The sequence below is a fragment of the Oncorhynchus gorbuscha genome, linkage group LG21 (genome assembly GCF_021184085.1).
Source record: "Oncorhynchus gorbuscha isolate QuinsamMale2020 ecotype Even-year linkage group LG21, OgorEven_v1.0, whole genome shotgun sequence".
Classification (NCBI taxonomy): domain Eukaryota; kingdom Metazoa; phylum Chordata; class Actinopteri; order Salmoniformes; family Salmonidae; genus Oncorhynchus; species Oncorhynchus gorbuscha.
This window is the reverse complement of record NC_060193.1, coordinates 27,715,638-27,734,815: the sequence shown is the minus strand read 5'-3', so window position 1 is coordinate 27,734,815 and position 19,178 is coordinate 27,715,638. Positions and strand designations below refer to the sequence as shown.

Genomic DNA, 19,178 nt, shown 5'->3' with positions numbered 1-19,178 from the left:
CTCCAGAATACAGGCTGGGATTTTCCCTGAAGTTATTGCTGGTTGTATATGGAATATGCAATTCAGCTACTCAATGGGACAGTATCTAGAGACACAGCTATAGAGGGCTGCGGTTGTACGGGAGTGTTCAGGTGAGCTTACGCAGAGCAGGAGGAGACGGCAAGAGAAGAGCCGGGACCCAAATGGCACCCTGTTCCCTGTACAGTGCACTAATTCTAGGGTGAAAACGATGCCCTATGTAGAGTCACACTGTAGTGCCATTTGAGGGACACACTAGAGCGAGAAAAGAAGTGGCATCCGAGAGAGAGTGGCGTCACCCTCTAATGCGAGACTCACGTTAAGGCTTCGTGACGAATGCTGGAAACGTTTTGTGCCAGGCCCAGGTTACCAGCTACACGCGCAGTGAGAGAGTGGAGCAAGGAACTGTCCAGTTGTGTGTGTGTGTGTGTGTGTGTGTGTGTGTGTGTGTGTGTGTGTGTGTGTGTGTGTGTGTGTGTGTGTGTGTGTGTGTGTGTGTGTGTGTGTGTGTGTGTGTGTGTGTGTGTGTGTGTGTGTGTGTGTGTGTGTGTGTGTGTGTGGCGCTGAAACATTTCCTCCCTCCGTGCGACAAGACATGGCAAAGTTTCCTTTCCCTGGGAAAAAATAAACATCACGATGGTGGAATACGGTATCAAGGAAACAGGTTTTGTGCGAAGTGAAATCCCAGGGTTTGGAATGATTGTTGGAGTCATTGTGGACAAGGAGGACAACAACCCAGGTAGATGGATACACAGCCTGCAAAAAAATGCAAGCAGTATTTGTTTACAATGTTTCAGTTAACTATTACAGTAATTCGGGCGTTTGTTCCGAACCAGGTTAGTTGCAACTGGGGTTGGAGCGAAAACCTACAAGAACAGCTCTCCAGGACCATGGTCTGAGAGTCCTGATTTAGACCATACACAGGACATATGAAGTTTAAACAAAATTTTGAGTATAGCCTACTATAAATAGCCTAAATGTAGGCTATTTTTTGCAGCCTATTTAATTCTGGGACTGTTCATTCAAGTTTGAATTAAACTATTTGTTGAATGTAAAGGTCTTGTTTTGTTACATCGGCTATAAAGCTTTCATTTGGTAAGAAGGCTAATTTGGAGGCTCTTTTCTCAAAACGAAGCCGCATCGCATCGTGAAAATAAGATATCGTTCTTAATTCATGGCATGGTTTCCTTTTATCCAAATGTTGAGTTGACACGCAGACAAATTCATTCATGCAGGGAAAGGGAGTAGCCTTAATAGCCTATTACTCTCGAGTCATAAAGACAACGAAATAAATTGCTGTTATTTGGAGTGTCACGTATTGGCTCTCGGAACAATTCTATGCGGGTGGATCGGGTTGCGGGAAAAACAAATCTGTCCTGATGTCTACTATCGTGTGGGGCTAGGAATTGATGTGGCTGGCTTTAAAAAAAAAAAAAAAACAGCCGTGCAGGACTCTACCAGGAAGTACCTGCGGGCAACGAGGTGTGTTTATCACCTGCTGGGAGTGTTCGGTAACACCTGGCCCCCGACCGCGGAGCACAGACACACACAGTAGAAAGCAGGGTAAAAGAGATGGACTTTCCAGCAAAGGAGGGAGGGGGGTAAAACAGCTAGAGCAGCCCAAAAACATCTTGAAAATAAAAACAAAAAGGGACTGTCCAGTAACATGAGTCCTCAACTCCTAATGTCTTTCTACACTATGATGACATTGGATCTGGCGTCGAGTATGTTCGGTTTCTCCTCCTCCCCCATAAGGCTGATGTTAGTGCTGGTGATATACCCAGGGGCGTTGTTGGCACAGTATGGTGGCCTGTGTGGCATGTCCAGTCGTGTTGTGTCACCCTGTCACAACACATCCCCGATGCCACGCTGGCCACCAATTATCCCCCCTGACATGTCCCACTGTAGGCCTGTAGTGGAGGGGGAAACATCACAAACAGGATGAGAGAGAGTGGTCTGGTTTATTTTTACTCGGGCAGCAACAGAGCTGCCATAGGCCTGTAGTGGAGGGGAAACATCACAAACAGGATGAGAGAGAGTGGTCTGGTTTATTTTTACTCGGGCAGCAACAGAGCTGCCATAGGCCTGTAGGCTAGATTCTGGTTTTATAATCGTGTAATTGGGCACTTATGAACCCTTTATGTTATTTTAATATTTGTTATTTAAATCAATGTCATCGTTGTGAGTGGACACAAGATATCAAGGTGAATTGCTGTGGTTGGTGTTATCTAGAGAAGACACCCTAACTGAATCACCGCCAAACCTATTTGAGATGATTTGACGGGAAACAGTGGTGTGTTCAGTGTCGCTTTCAGCTCCCAGCAACCACCCCCAAGGGCGCTGGGTGTTTTTGCCAAATCAATTCTGTCTCACGAGTTTGTTCCTCTGCAGCAGGTGTCTCTATGTAGATGTTTGTGTCAAGGCAGAGTGCAGTTGAGCTGAGCATTCATTCTGAACAATGTGTCAGCCTCAGCACTTAGCACTAGGGTCTCCACCGCACTTAACCCCACACAACTGGGACTGGAAAAAGGGAGAGTGAAATGATGTTACAACACATACTCATGATTTCACACAGGCATACCAGCAGGCAGCACTTATGGGTGGGTCCTTCAAAAAGTGTACTCGGATGACCTAGCAGAGGTGTGTAAAGTTAGTGAATTGTTTCGAGGAGAAAAACCAAGGAGATTAGGTTTAGACACCGAGGGATGTTTTGACCTGACTGTTTCAATCACTTCGGGCCTTAAAAAAGGATATCCCAGTTAGAGGAGTGGACAGGTTCGTTTCCACTGGCCCACAGGGAATGATTCTGTCTAAAATAGAGGGCCTCTGAGGTGAAGGTCCCCCGACACACACCCCCACATGCACACACAGACATCCCTTAAACCACCAATCACCGTGAACAACCTTGAACCGGAGAAGGAAGAGCGAGATAGAGGGGACAGAAAGGTAGCTAGGCGGAAATGCGAAAGAGAGCGAGAGATAGAGGGGGGGGGGGGGTTGTGGGCGGTTTATCCGTGTTTGCTCAGTTTAGCGGCGAGCAAATATTAGCCTGTGTGCTGGGCAGCTGTTCCCCTCTGCTAAGCTTCAACCTTGTGCCAAGACCAACAAAGTTGAGCGAGAAAGAGCCAACTCTCTGACGGAACGATAGATAGGGCAACAGATTAATGGACGGACAGGTGGCAAATTTAAGAAAGGGAGAATAATAATACTAATAATAATTAGTTGGGTGCTTATTTGTCCTATTTCTCAAGTGTGTATTAATATGCAGGTGTGAATTGGAACTGTGTTTTTTGCATAACCCTGAGACACCCTTGGAGAGTGGGGTCACGGCCAGGGTCGGGGAATTAGGGTTACGTGTCTTACCCAAGGCACATCGACCGATTTTCCCACCTTGTCAGTTTAGGGATTCAAACTACGAACCTTTCGATTAAGTAGCCAGAAGCTCTAATCGCTAGGTCGCCCAAGAGACGAGCGAGGGGGATGGAGACAGGGGAAAGGGGATAAAGAAGAGGTGCAGACGAAGAAAGAAAGGAAGGGGGTGAGATGGTGAGCTCTTAAGGCTTTTGCACGGTTCTTAGATTAGCAGAAACTGAGAGAGAAAATGCACTCCATATTATCTGATTATGGTCACAAACAAAAGGCGTCGAAAGTGTTTCTCTCTCGGCTGGACAGAGGGTATACATTTCAGTGGTGGTTATGCGTGAAATTCACTAGCCTACTTTTTGGTACTTGAGGTTTTACTGCTTTCCGTACGGCGAGAACGGTTACTGTGCAGTATTTCTCTGCTTCGACAGTGGTCTTGGTTACACTTTATTAGACGTTTCACTGTTCCCTGGTGCTTATTTAGAAAAGAACTAGCAATCGCAACTGCATAATAGTCACATCATCGCTGTTCATTGATAGTCGGTTGCCTCGTATTCTACTTCTGTGTTCCAAACTTTTATTGGAATGCACAGCGTGTACATGATGTATTTGTACGATGAAGAAATGCGTGGGGACAAGAAGGAAGGGACAAAGCACCCTTGTGGTCCATTGCAGTTGTTCTGCGGTGGGGCGGGGAACAGAGAGAGGACAGGGAAAGAGTAGAGGAGGGATTGGCAGACCGAAAACACTTTGTTCTTGATTTTGTCCCATTTGCTTCATTTGTGCCCATCTGCACGCTTCTCTTCCTCAAGCGTATTTTTTTTTTTGGGAGGGGGAATCGGGTGCAATTACGCATGCACGTGCGCACACACACAACGAGATTGTCTTTCCCTCACATCCTCTCTGTTGCTCAACCCCCCCCACACACACACACACACACACACACACACACACACAAACAAACAGTTGAAAACACATGGAAAATTAATTTCTTTGTGTAAAGAAGAGTTGATCAATTTGGCACTCCTCCTTCTCTCAGTCTCTTTGTCTTCCTCACGCTTTCATCTCAAATTGCACCCATTAAACCTTTTGTTAATTATTCCCCAGGTGTATTTTGTTCAATTCCCACTATTTGCTCGCGCCAGAAAATCTGAAAATCGTTAGCAGTTCCTTTCTCTGTTCGCAGCATATCACTCCAACACATGAGGTGAAGACGAGTGGGATCCTGCCACGTCCCATGCAACACCACCACTCAATCCTGTAGCAGGTCCATGGGGAAGGAGGTAGAGGGGGACCGGAGAGAAGCAACGATGGCTGCAGTGAAACAGACATGGAATAGAGAGAAAGAAAAGGCCCATAGCTTCCTAAATGGCCACTAGCTACACTATATCATTTGAGTCATTTAGCAGGACGGTCTTATCCATTGTCTCTATTATTTCTTCTTCATCTCCAGGAGCCATTCAGTCCACTGGAAGCTGGTGGGAGGAGCTATAGGACAGGCACATTGGAATGGCTGGAATGGAATGAAAGGAAAGGAGTCAAACCTGTGGTTTCCGTATGTTTGATGCCGCTCCACTCATTCCATTCCAGCCATCACAATGAGCCCGTCCTCCTATAGCTCCCCCCACCAGCCTCCTCTGACTCAGTCACACAGTGGACGGACTAGAAACCGTTAGAATCGTTAGAGAAGACACTTAAAGACACTTAGAGACACTTAAAGACAGTGATACTCCGAGAGGCTAATAGAATCAGCTGAGGGTTCTTAATCTCGCTCCGTCTCTGCTCTTTGATTGGGTTGGAGATGTGGTGCCCCTTGATTTTGAGTCATGGCGGCGCCGACGTACGCCAATCTGTCATAACTTGAGATTTTAACAACTCCAGGCTAAGGAGTTGAAAGGAGAGGCTGAAGGCCATGTAGACTGATAGCTGAGTTTATCATTTACACCGTCACAACGTCAAAAGTCCCCTCGACATCCGTCACGCTGATCCCCGTCAGGGGTGCGTGCTCAGCCCCCTCCTGTACTCCCTTTTCACTCATGACTGCACGGCCAGGCACGACTCCAACACCATCATTCAACAGTGGTAGGCCTGATCACCGACAACAACGAGACAGTCTATAGGGAGGAGGTCTTAGACATGGCCATGTGGGGCCAGGACAACAACCTCTCCCTCAACGTGATCAAGAGAAAGGAGATGATTGTGGAATACAGAAAAAAGAGGACTGAGCACACCCCCATTCTCATCAACAGGGCTGCAGTGGAGCAGGTTGAGAGCTTCAAGTTCCTTGGTGTCCACATCACCTGAAGCAGGCACGGCAAAAGCTATTTGGCAAAAGCTTTGGCACGGGCCCTCAGATCCTCAAAAGGTTCTACAGCTGCACCATTGAGAGCATCCTGACTGGTTGCATAACTGCCTGGTATGGCAACTACTCGGCCTCTGACCGTAAGGCACTAAAGAGGACAGTGCGAACGGCCCAGTACATCAAGCAAAGCTTCCTGCCACCCAGGACCTCTATACCAGGCGGTGTCAGAAGAAGGCCCTAATAATTGTCAAAGACTCCTGCCACCCTAGTCATAAACTGTTCTCTCTGCTGCCACACGGCAAGCGGTACCGAAGCGCCAAGTCTAGGTCCAAGAGGCTTCTAAACAGATTCTACCCCCAAGCCATAAGACTCTTGAAGATTCTAGTCAAGGCTCTAGCCATAAGACTCCTGAACCGCCCTCTCCACACCACTGCCACTCTCTGTTGTCGTCTATGCATAGTCACTTTAATTAACTCTACCTACATGTACATACTAACCGGTGCCCCCGCACATTGACTCTGTACCGGCACTCCCCTGTATATATTGTTATTTTTTACTGCTGCTCTATAATTACTTTTATCTCAGATTCTTATCTTTATTTTTTGAAACTGCACTGTTGGTTGGGGGCTGGTAAGTAAACATTTCACTGTAAGGTCTACTACACCTGTTGTATTCGGCGCATGTGACTAATACAATTTGATTTGACATGGCTGAGTGAGTGGGAGAGGATTGCGGGCGTCAAGTGGTGATCTGTCATTCTATTTGTTGTAAGGATTCTAAGTTGTCACACACACACACACACACTCGTACACATGTAAAGTACTAATCTCGAGTGGATATAATCTGTCGCAACAGGATGGAATGTGTAGGATAACGAGCCAGCAGTAGTTCTGATGTTGAGCCAGCAGTAGTTCTGGTGTTTGGGTTTTCGTCACCGATTACGTGGTCCTACCAAGCGTGGGGCGAAGGCGGTGCTTAGACTACGTCTGCTTGACACGTGTGCAGCCAGAACTTAATCACGCAGCTGACCAAATTACGCAGGATTTTAGTTCTGGTTGTGATTAATACAGTACACGCACACACATTGAACGCAGACACACCGACTGTACACACACATACTAACTTTACATACACACGTAGCCACACACATGCCGTACACGTGCACGTCCACACACTGAACACACACACACGTACCCAAATACTCAGACACACACTCAGAGAAACGAACACACGCAAACCCTGACATTTTGATCCGTGTCGGGAGCTCCAAGCCTGTCTCACATGATCACACACACACACGCTCTGAGACAGAACACAACCAGCATGTCAGCCATTCGACACATCCCACTTCTGCTGTGTTGTTCAGGTGGAGCCAAGCCGCAGGGCAAACTCTAAATAGTCAACAAACCCCCGAGCGCCACGCACACACACACAATCACCCACAAGCACGTATGCACACTCAGGCACGACAAACACACACATCGACACACCCTCTGAGTGTGTCCATCAGCCCTCTGCCACATATCTTTATAAACACAACCACCCGCCACGGTGGTCCCCACTTCATCAGCAACCTCCACTCAATGACGCAGGCGTTCTTTCATGTTTGTTTATTGGCTTCAGTACTTCTGTGTGTGTTCATCATATGACCGTGTGTGTGTGTGTGTGTGTGTGTGTGTGTGTGTGTGTGTGTGTGTGTGTGTGTGTGTGTGTGTGTGTGTTAGGTGTGTCTGAGAGGGTTCTGACCTACAGGGCCAGTGGGTCATGAGCTGAAGGACATCATCAATCACCAGTCTCACTGGCTCAGATCACCAGTACCCAGCAGTAATGATCCAACTGTGTGTATGCACGTGTGCTTTGTGCCGGGGGTCAATTACTGGCACTGGAGGGAATGAATGGTGGAAGGCTGAGGGTCGGCAAGACTGTCGCGATTAAGTTCCTGTTTATTATGACTGCACAGAGAGATGCGTTTCGATTAGAACAATTAGCATAAATGTTGTATTGGAATGATAAGCATAAATGTTGCTGTACCACCTCAGATCAGTGGCAGGGGAAGTATAGCACATCTGGGCATGCCTAGTGTGACTCATGGAAGTCAGGTTGTCCCACATACACACTCTCTCACTATCTTTCAACCCCCCCCCCACACACACACACACACACACACACACACACACACACACACACACACACACACACGAGTATCGTTTCTCTCCCTCCCAGCCTCTCTGACAGATTGATTTGTAACGAAATGGGATCCTTTATCATAGCCTGAGTTTCATGTCGTTGTCTCACAGAGCAGGGGCTGGTTAGACGCTGAAGCACTGACTGTAAGAGATATGGGGAAGGGAGAGAATGAGAGAGAGATAAAGCGCTATTAAGATGAGGAGATGGGGGCAACTTTCTCAAGGTGACTGCCGCAGATTACTGCAAACACATACAAATGAGGCGGACTGTGCCGAGCGGAGAGAGTGAAGAAGAGAGGTGGGAGGGAGGGAGGGATAGAGAGTTGGATGGGGAGAGAGAGTTGGATGGGGGGGATAAGGGGGAGGGGGAGAGAGAGAGAGAGTTGGATAGAGGGGAGGGAGAGAGAGTTGGATGGGGGAGAGGGGAGGGAGATTTGGATGGGGGGAGACAGGGGGGAAGGATAGGCACACTCACATTCCAGACAGGAACCCCTTTTGTCACACCCCCCTCGTTTCCCCAACCGCCGCCGCCCAAATCCAAATCACACGTGTTGCGCAGTCAGCTCCCCCCCCCCCCTTATCTGGAGGACCTGTACCACACACCCTGTGGTCTACCGGGTGGAAAACATCAGTCAGAGACAGTCCTTGATGTGTTTTAGCCGAGCTGTGAATGTAAAAAGGGTTTTTAGCTGCTGGTATACGGCCTCATCTTACATAACAACCTCTTCCCTGTGGTTACGCAACACTGCTGTAGTTTCTGACAGAGAGAGAGAGAGAGAGACGGAGATTAACCATCCTAAAACAGCAGCCCCTGACTAAATCAATCCCTCATATGTTCGGATTAGCCTCATGCATTCATTATCATTATTATTCTGCCACAGTATACAATGTCATGTAAATATGGCATTGTATCCTATATCAATCCAGCCCTGGGGTGAAACGATATGACCCCTATCTTATGTGAATGGAACATTTTAAGAATGGAAGGTTCTGATCAATGAAACCCCTTCATTCATATTTACAGGCCAATATATCCACATACCTAATTCCAGGCTGTATCTCTTGGTTTTCCATTGATTCTACTGAAAAACATCAATTCCTTAATAATGAATAAACAAAATGACTGGCATTCTCTACCAATCCGCCATTAACCTCCCTGGCAGTTTTCTGGCAGTCGTGATTGGCTCCTTCATTCATCCTTCCACGTCTTCCGCGTCCCTTCTGGCATCACACTTAGACTGGGGAGAATAAAGAGATGGAGTAGCGGAGGGGGGAGATGAAGATAGGGGGATGAGAGACGAGACCGTTGTTCTATCCATGAGCCACTTAGAAAATAACGCAGGAAACAAATCCCTGAAACGCAGCAATCCTTTCTCTCTTTGTCAGTTTTTAACCCCCCCCCCGCCCCCCCTCTCCTTCTTAATTGACTATACCGATATGTTTAGTGGGGGGAGAAAAGCCATCTTGACATCTTCAAAAGACTCTTTGATCACAGTGCACCTCAAGGCCCTTGAAGATCGTCAAGGTTCCCGATTTTCTTCTTTTTTTTAATCATGCAGTGTTGCTATTTCGCTCTCTCCGTGCTCCTTGCTCCATATCCTTCACATCCCCTCTCTACCGTGTGCGCACTTTCTCTCTCTTCTTGTCTTTCTCTCACCCTTTCGTTATAGTCTGATCGACGGTAAGCCTTCTTGGAGGCTGACTGATAACCCTAGCACGCACGCACGCACGCGCACACACACACACACACACACACACACACACACACACACACACACACACACACACACACACACACACACACACACAGGGGCCTCGGTCTGGTACTCCTCATTCACATTCCCATCCATATGCCCAGCTTACCTCAACCACACTCACACGCTGCAAGGTCATGTCCAAATATCCCCTCTGAAATGCTCTCTGTGGCCTAGTTTTTTACAACTTCTACTCTGCCCATTTCTGACACCAATGTACTATTGCTTGAAAGGTTTTTACTAGTCAGATCAGGCGGTCAGGAACGACACCCTTCTTATAACAGGAACACCTTCATCTAAAACCCTACTGGACACAAAGTGAAAGCATAAAGCCAAAAAGTTAAAGAGTTACGCAACCACACTTGGAATAAGAGACTTGTGGATCCTCCGGAATCTGCCGGATGCTTTTAACTCTAATTTGTAGCCCACCCCAGAGAGCTGTGTAGTAACTCCACCCTGGCTGTGTGACCACGGGGGGGGGGGGGCTCCTTAGGCCTTCTCTATATCATCCCAGGGCTTTGATTGTTTAATTGAAGTCATTAGCAGGATGTGATGGTACACCCACCCCTAGGTTTAAATCAGTGGTTAATTGAAAAGCATCCATAAAGCCAACAGGACTCCGGTCCCTCCAAGACCACAACGGCCCCCCCTGCCGATCCACATGATTGGCCCAGCTAACTAACAACTGGGACTGGCACAATAAAAGCCAAGCAATAGTGCCCATTAGACTCCCGGTTAAAACAAATTAGGAGACGTCTTAACTGTCTTAACTGTTTTTTAAGCTTTTCATGTTTTAAAAGACATTTGATTTTTAATGTTGGTTACTACAGTGCCGTACCTAAACCATCCTCCCTTTCCCCCCCTCTCCCTTAATTTCACGGCTACTGTATGTGCATGACTGCTCCCAGTCATAGGGGATTATGGGCCTTTTTTTCTTCCTGAGATATTTTGCTTAAGGGAACGGCCATTAAAATGATATTACTGCAACACAGAAATCGTCTTTTCAAAAATAAAATAAAAACCAGCGATTCCCGTCGGCTGCTTTGTGTAAGGGGGTCGACACATTCCCCCGTGCAGGCGAGAGAGAAGAAGCCCTAATGTTGCGGAACATAAATGCTAATCTCTCTGTAAATATCTCTTTCCCCCGTGCGCTTCCCCCTCCGCTAATACCCTAATACTAGGGATTCATTTCCCAAAGAAAATGATTGTCTAGTGGAAAATGTAATTAGTTCTCGAGGATAAAAAAAAGGTAACGCAATTAGTGTTCGCACTTTGTTGTGGGTGGGCAGTGGTGAGGCAGGAGAAGTGCTTACCTACTGTTTACTGCACTGCGTTAGCATTTGGCTAACCTCCGCAATTTAGGACCCCCCCCCCCTCCCCTCTGGGAGTAAAAAAGATGGTGTAATCATTAAAGGGACGTCATTTCTGTTTGTTCTTATTTGTTCTTATTAATCAATAGTGGGTTTAGATACGAGAAGCCAGGCAGCCCTATACGGAGTCTCTGGTTATTCAATAACGTTCATTGATTGATAAAGTGCCAAGGAGCCGTGTGTCCCCTGAGGACTTATGCTTGACGTCCCTAAGGGGCTTAGGTCATCACTCCAAAGTTCCTTTGTAAATGTCAACAAACTCCATGGATATTTTGAATTCCACTGTGTTTAAGCCTCGGCGATCGCAGGTGCGGCGGCTGGCACCGTCAAAACACAGGCGCCTATTCAAATTGAACCAGGTCTATTATCCTGACAGACAGTTTGACTGATACATTTGGCTAAGCCTCTGTTGATCCTTTAACGGTATTAATCACGCTCGGAACGCATCCAGTGACACCACCATTTGAGCACACTTAATCGTCCCTGTCACCCCGAGCGCTCTCCTCATTAAATAGCATGGCTGTTTTATCCCGGCGAGATGCGTGTTCGATAATTGTGACCGTGATTACACAACTCATCAATTTTACATCCCAACCTCTCGCTCCTATTTACTCAATTAACTTGATACTTTAGTCCCTGTAACATTTTAGCAGCTTTTAAAAAAAAATATATATATTCCTAAAACATTTAATGTTGCATGAATTATTAAAACATTGCTGTAAGCTAAAGCCATAAGCTGAACCTCACAGTATTGTGGCATGCGGAGAAGGTTTTTCAGCTAAATAAATGCACATAGCTAATTAGATGAAGCGAACAATGGAGATGATGGCGGAGAAGGGGTCTAGAGCAGAGCAATAGCGGCGTGCACTGCGATCCCCGCAGCAAACGAGTTTGATCTCTCGTGTCAAACCAGGAAGTGCTGTTGGAAAAAGGCACGGACAAGCGGCCAATGGGAAGGGCACCGGCGGCCATTAGGCAGTCACAGCAGTGAACACGCACAACAGAAGCGACACTCTAAGAAAACAAGTGTTCCAAAGGGGTTCTTTGGTTGTCCCCCATAGAAGAACCCTTTTTGGTTCCAGGTAGAAGTCTTTTGAGTTCCATGTAAGAACCCATCTACATCGAACCCAAAATGGTTCTCCTTTTGGGATCTAGATAGCAACTTGCTGGAGTGAAGAGTGGAGGAGTCTCTGTCTGTAGTGCATCGTGTTTCTACCTTTCCCTCCCTCTCTTCCTCCCTCATTCCCTCCCTCCATCCCCTCATGGCAGCCAGAGTAACTCTGGAAATGACTTTGACCTTTCCTGGGGACTGAGGACAGGAGAGGACGAGGGGCGCAGGAGCAGGGTAAAAGCGGGAGCGAGGGACGGGAGGAGTGGAGAGAGAGAGAGATGTGGGTGGGGGTAGAATGTAATAAACTCAAAGCAGTAGGAGGCTGTCAACACTAATAGATGCGAGACGGGAGGGGGTTATAAGAGGGTGATGAATGCTAAAGGTGGCGGAGTCCTCAACAAGTAGTCCATTCTTCATTCATTCTTCACGCATGACTGAACACCGTTACGCCCCAACCCGTGATCAGAACACACACTGGAGCATTGGCCACTGCACTGTACTTGTCATACTGTAGAGTCTATATGTGAACACTGTTTTAAACTTGATGGAAATATAATGGCATATTTGAATAGCCCTTTCATTTATGTGTAGTGGACGTGGTTAACTCCATCCTAGATCTAAAGGTGATGTGGTTGACAGCACCCAGAGCTAATGCCAACTGTAGGCTTTAGCTTAGCGGGCTAGCACGGTTTAAAGTAGCATCCGATGACCTTTGACCTGGGTTCGAAGTCTGCCTGGTCCTATCCAGAACCCGGACACACCTTTCACCGATCCACACTTGGGCAGAGATGAAAGACGTCGTCTCCCGCTCAGCTCCCTTTTCTCTCTCTTTCCTGCTAGGAACGAGGAAGGATCGGCGTCATCTTCAACGTGGGAACGGACGACATCGCCATCGAGGAGAGTGCAGTGGCGGTGAGCGACGGCAAATACCACGTGGTGCGCTTCACACGCAGCGGCGGCAACGCTACCCTGCAGGTGGACAGCCAGCCCGTCATCGAACGCTTCCCCACAGGTAGGACCACCGGGATGGAGGGAGGGACAGTGGAGGGACACAACAGGGCTACAGTACAAGTCGATCTAAAGGAATAACAGTGGAAAGAGAGAGAAAGTGAGACTCAAAAAAACATGGTTGTTTTTATACAAGGTTAATTAAGTGGCATACGGGATTCGACCCCACAACCCAAGAGTTATTATCTGTTAAATTTAAGCCTTTTTTTAAATTTAAGCCTTTCCCCGCGGAGGAAAATGCAATATCTATGTCCCTCCGTGTAAACACTTCATACATATTTAGTGTACACTTGCATACTTTCCAGGCAATTAAGGCCGAGAGAGAGAGAGCAGTGATTGTCCTTAGGCAAACAACCTCACGTCTACGTGGGCTGAAATCCCACCAGCAGGCCAGAATATAGCTGTCTCACTGGCTGTAGCTGGCTGTATTTGGGGGGGGTAGTAATGTGGATATAGCCACTGGATGTGTAGACCTGCCGGGGCAGGGTTGGGTGGAGGTACAGTGAGAGCGGTATGCCTCAATGCTAGAGCTGTGTGTAGGTGGCTGGAGGGAAACCTCTGGCACTCGAACACACACATACAGAAAGACACACACACACACACATAAACACACACACAGACCTATGACTCAGCAGATGAGTATGACACCCAACAATGTCATATATAATCATGATTATATACAATAAAACATGTAACAATCCCTTTAATATGCTGGTTTATATTATGAGGGTATTTGTTGCCAATTCAAAAAAAGTCTCACTTGTTGTCTCTCTCCGCTGTTTTCTACTGTATTCATCTCAACTCCACAATGGTTATTCCAAGGAAGACATTTTCTGCTTCTGATCCCTGAGCTTGATCTGTTCACGCAGGTAGAACCACTACCCTGGAAGGCAAGGAATGGGTTAATTGTCTTTGTAATAATTATTGTTTTCTTAGACGCAGATGAGTGTTTCACAGTGTTCCAGGTGACTCATTCTATGGCTCCAATTACTGGTATTTTGGGGGGAGTGTTTCTGAGGTAAACTCTTGAGAAAATAGACCCACTCCACTGTTTCAAAGCCAAACCGCTTGCCCCTGTGGAGTGATATCCAGGAGTGATGCGGCCCCTCTCTATACTCTGGCATCCCCTGTCACCGTGGGGATCGAACCCACACACCTTGGTTCTATTGTCTCCCGCAGAGAAAAGCTAGATCCATCAGTCAGCACCGGGACAGAAGTCCATGCATCACAGCCTGGGAGAATAGAGCACCGCCTGACAGTCTCTTCTCCGTGGCCATTGTGATGGAAATAGTCCTTTCTTGCCGTGGCATGTGTTCCAAACGGGGTTAGCGATAACGCTAAAGGTGGCGCACAACAGTAGCCGAGCAGCCTGTTGACAACGGCGCCCCTCGTTCATTCTATTTTCAGCCTTCGTTGTAATTGAATTCGGAGGCCTCGTTTTCCCTTTCATCTTTTCTTCTTCCGTCGTTGTCGTTGTTTGTCAGTCGAGCGTCTCTCTTCTCAGCTCGCCTGCTGATCGAGGTTTTCGGGTTTGTTCTTTTTTTTTTGTCGTTGCGGTTGGTGTGTGTTTGGGGTGGAGGAGGGGGGGTGTGGGGAGTATGCGCCGGCGGATTTGCTGTTACTCAATTATGCGCGTTAGCTATGTACACACGGTTTATTCCGAGTGGCACTTCGAAGGTCCCCTGTCTGTCTCAGAGATGCTGCGCATTAGGAGAGCAAAGCTCCGATAGGACAGAGGAATGGAGGGGGAGGAAGGGGGACTTCCTAATTGAGCCGAGGGGTGCGTGAAATGAAAGAAGGAAGAGGAGTTTTAAGGGGGGGGGCGCGTCAGAACAGAAGCCTGTGACCCAGATAGAAACATAAACCACTGGGATTCTCTCAATAGCATCCCTCCCAAACATAGAACGCATTTTACAAATGAATGTATTTTAAATGACACTAATGTCGTCAAAAAATCGAACGCTAAACATCCGTGGACATAGCTCATTCAAGACACTCTTACCATTAAGATCAAAAGCCTTTATTAAAATGAATTATCCATAAGGGAGAATGTCATATCCACCAGTGAACCAGGAACGAGCCCTATGAAAACTGTCAACTCAGGGTGAATAATCATATCGAACTATGTCCAGAAAGAGAATAAAGCTTGCAGAAATGCTGTCAGGATTCTCCTTTCATTTAGATGTGGCTCCTTTGTTTCCATCTACACTAGGAGAAGTGCCCTCTCATGGTCAACTCAGGAACCATTTTGGCACAGTACAGGGAGGCTCTCTGAGCAGCCATTACGGTCTCTAACACTGTCCAGTCAGGCAGCTGGCAGGCTGGAGGAGACAAGGGAGACTCCTCCTCATCTAATATGCTGTGGGCAGGTGATTTGGAGGGCAATGGGTAGTGGGGACAGACCAAGGAAAGATGAGCTCTCCCATAGGAGAGAGGGAGGGAGGGGGAGACAAAGGGAGAGGGCAAGAGGAAGGTGAGGTACCAGTTGTGGCAGTGTACACACACACACACACACACAAAAACCAGAATCCTTGATTTGTGTGTAAAAGATTAACAGCTGTACAACTGGGAACAGGTTGAAAATAATTTGAGAACTGCCCTCAGTTCAACTGCAGCACATTTCAACCAGATTCAAACACCTTTGCTAGATAAACTGAGTGTGAGCGTCTCAGATAGCGTGGATGGTAGTAACGGAAGTCCTAACACCCTTTCCTCATATACTCCCATTGATATGTCCACAGCCAAGCTAATATACAATACAACGTCAAAGCAGTTGCATTTGACTCGACTGGCCATATTTCTCTCCCACTCCATCCCAGCCTTCTCCTCTCTCCTCCTCCTCCTCATCATCCATCTCCTCCTCATCATCCATCTCCCACTCCTCGTCCTTTCTTCTTCCGTATCGGAAAGCTAGGGAACGTCGAAGCGCAGCCTGACATTTACGACGATGACCATAATAGTATTTTAAGTCACGACACAGAACATTGCTCTGGCGTGGTGTAAATGGCTCTATAGTTAAGAGGGATATGGTTTGCCTGTCTACAACACCAGCCGATGGATCAGCATCAACAGTAGCACGATGCTCCTTTAACTTTCTATTTACATTGCCGTCTTACTTCCCATTCCCTGTAGCTGGGCTGCCTCCTGGTGATTAGCATTTGTGTCGCCTAGTAACTTCATCATTATGACAAGTGGAGTGTGCACGCTGCGCCAACACACTATCCTGATCCAGGGCGTCTGCAGCACACCACCAATAGAGCTGTCTTATTGCTTTGGCCCCTGGCTGTGCCTGTGAAGAAATGGCTGGAGAGGAAGAGGGAAGAGATGGGGAGGAAGAGGGAAGTGGGGAAATAGTTATATAGGGGTAAGGGAGGGGGGGGGGTAGAATGAGAGAGAGGAGATAAAAGGAGGAGAGCCAGTGAGTGAGTGGGGGAAAAGTGAGGTGGAGTGGAAAGGCAGGGGTCCATAGCGATGGTCCACGCCCCTCAGAATGAGAAAGAGAGGATGAAGGAGAGCGAGATAGAGATAGCTGCTCGGCATGGGTTGTGTAAGCCAGCTGCTATCAGCTCTCGGATGGATAGGGTTTGCGTCGACAGCACTGTATAACAAGCGGTGCACAAATTGGATAGCATCACAGCTACCGAGATTACACATACTGTATGGTACGTCGAAATAAATCTTTTATGAGATTGGAGAACACATTGGGAGGGATCTTGGACCATTCCTCCATACAGAGCCTTCCCAGATCCTTGATATCCTTCATCTGCTCTTATGGACTGACCTCTTCAATTCAAACCCATTCTCAAAAGGGGTTCAAGTCCGGAGACTGAGATGGCCATTGCAAAATGCGCAGGTTCCAATCTAAGTGCCAATGCCGTATGGCAAACTCCTGGCATTTACATTTGTTGGATGGCATGAAAAAGAAAACGAGAGCTTCTTGGCCACGCACACCAGTGTTGAACAATGCATATGCAGAAAATACTTCATCCCTGCTGTAAAATATGGCGGCGGATCTTCGATGTTGTGGTGTTACTATGCTTCCACGGGTCCTGGGGCCCTTGTTAAGGTCAACGGCATCATGCCCTTTACCTGGTACCTTTTAAGCCGAGAGAACTAGGTTGCCTCTGCCAGGAGGCTGAATCTTGGCCCCAAGTGGTGGATCTTCAAGGAAGACAATAACCCCAAGCACACATCAACATCCACAAATACATGGTTAATTGACCACAATATATGGTTAATTGCATACAATATAGCTCCGTATTTATATAAAAAATATATTTTTTTGAATTTGCTCGTCTTTATCACGGGAGCCAAAAAAGAAAGGGACTCTCGAGAAAAGGAGAGGAAGTGAATGACAGAGGACAGAGGCAAACAGAGAAAGAATGAACGAGGAGAGGCAGAGAGTTCCTCGTATTCCTTCCCTGTGCTCTTGCTGCCAGGCGTTTAACAGAAGTTTCTGTGAGTACTGAGTGCTGACCTATACTGAACCTGCATAGCTGGAGACAGCGAGAGAACAAGAGAGCCAGGGTGGCTGAGCAGCTGTCTCCCAGCTAGGAGTCTCTTTGTCCCAGCCACTCAGAGGTCAGCACAGGGGGAGCCTGCGAAGCAGCTCAACCCTTTTTAAAGTCTACCTGCCTTTGTCTGCCTTCTCCTACCTCTGAGCCACTGTAAACGCTAGGGGATGAGAGACCGAGGGGGGACGAGAGAGAGAGCTAACGAGAGGAAGAGTGGGAGAGAGAGCGAACGAACGCTAACGAGAGGAAGAACGGGAGCGAGAGCTAACGAGAGGGAGAGCGGGAGAGAGACCGAGAGCTGCGAGGCTGTGAGGAGGCCAGGGTCTCGGAGAAGCTCAGCACTTCTCTTCCCATCCAGCCGTGCCCGTTTAAGTTCCAGGAGGCATAGACGTGGCAGGCTGGCAGGGTCTAGACAGCCTGGCTCCAGCTCAGGGAACACCAGGACAGGAGTTCACAGAGCCACAGGATTAGCCCTCCTACTTGGAGTAGAACAAGTACTTGAGTCGTACAGCAGCGGTGCAATCTAATTTCCAGGAGCAGAGCTAGAGGCTTGGCCCTACTTAGAGTGCAGTAGAACTTCAATACCTGAACCATCGCAGTTGAAGTCTCAATGTGACTTTGATGTTACACTGTGCTAAAGGGATAAGGATGGTGATGGTCAAATAATGCATTATGGGTATGATTTGTTATTAAATAGGGCTGTGGTACTTGGAGGACGGCCATTTCCGATAGGATAGAAAGGATGTCATCATTTCAGTTGAACATGGTCCAAGGTTGTGGGGTGATTTCTGGTAGAATATAGAGTGGGTTATTTAGCCCTCATAAGCACAGCATTTCTTTGATGTTAGATTTGAGTGACAATAAGTCTGACTTAACAGCGACACCTCCAATCTACTACGGTTCAGGCATTGAAGTTATCCTGCAGTCATTTAACTGAATTCCAGACAAATCCAATGTATGTAGGAAATAAAGAAGGCAGTGATGTAACACTGCAGAGTGACATGCGTTCCTTGGTTGGGGTTGGGGGCTTATAGGGACTCGTGGTCCACCGGCACGGCACGCTCTGATTGGATCTTTCACAGTTAGACAGCGGTCCAATTCCAGGCCTGCGTGGCTGGCGGAGGAGAGGGGAACGGGAGAGGGACAGGAGCCCTCATCAGGGAGATGGAGGGAAAAGATTGCTCTAGCTAATTAAAGAACTGACAACTTTGATTTCCACACGAGCCCCAGTCCCTCACTCTGACATCAACACGCAGACCCAGAGTGGCAGATCGGAGAGGAGCGATAAAACCAGAACATAGAATTATATTTCCATGGATTAAACAGAACCGTTAGACTGACAACTACTGCAGAGATCACACTGTCGTTATATGGTGAAGAGGAATCCGTTCTCAATTCATATGGGAAGAGATGTGTGAGGATGTTCGGAGAAAAGGGATTGATATGGAGTGTATGTATTCCAATGGGAGGGATGCTTCAGCTTGGGTATACAGTGTACTCAGAGAGGGATAACACATTTGAATGCAGTGTGGAGAGAAAAGGTCAGATACAC

The 19,178-nt window shown here is 47.5% G+C and overlaps 1 protein-coding gene across 9 annotated transcripts in view; it reads left to right on the top strand.

Moving 5' to 3' along the window:
• Window positions 1–19,178, top strand: part of LOC124008799 (neurexin-2-like) — a 1,096,959-nt gene that overhangs the window by 968,013 nt on the left and 109,768 nt on the right. For all 9 annotated transcript variants that reach the window (XM_046320364.1, XM_046320362.1, XM_046320358.1 and 6 more), the window contains one exon: window positions 12,945–13,116. In XM_046320364.1, coding sequence (XP_046176320.1) covers window positions 12,945–13,116 — 172 coding nt within the window. The remainder of the gene's footprint in view (window positions 1–12,944; window positions 13,117–19,178) is intronic.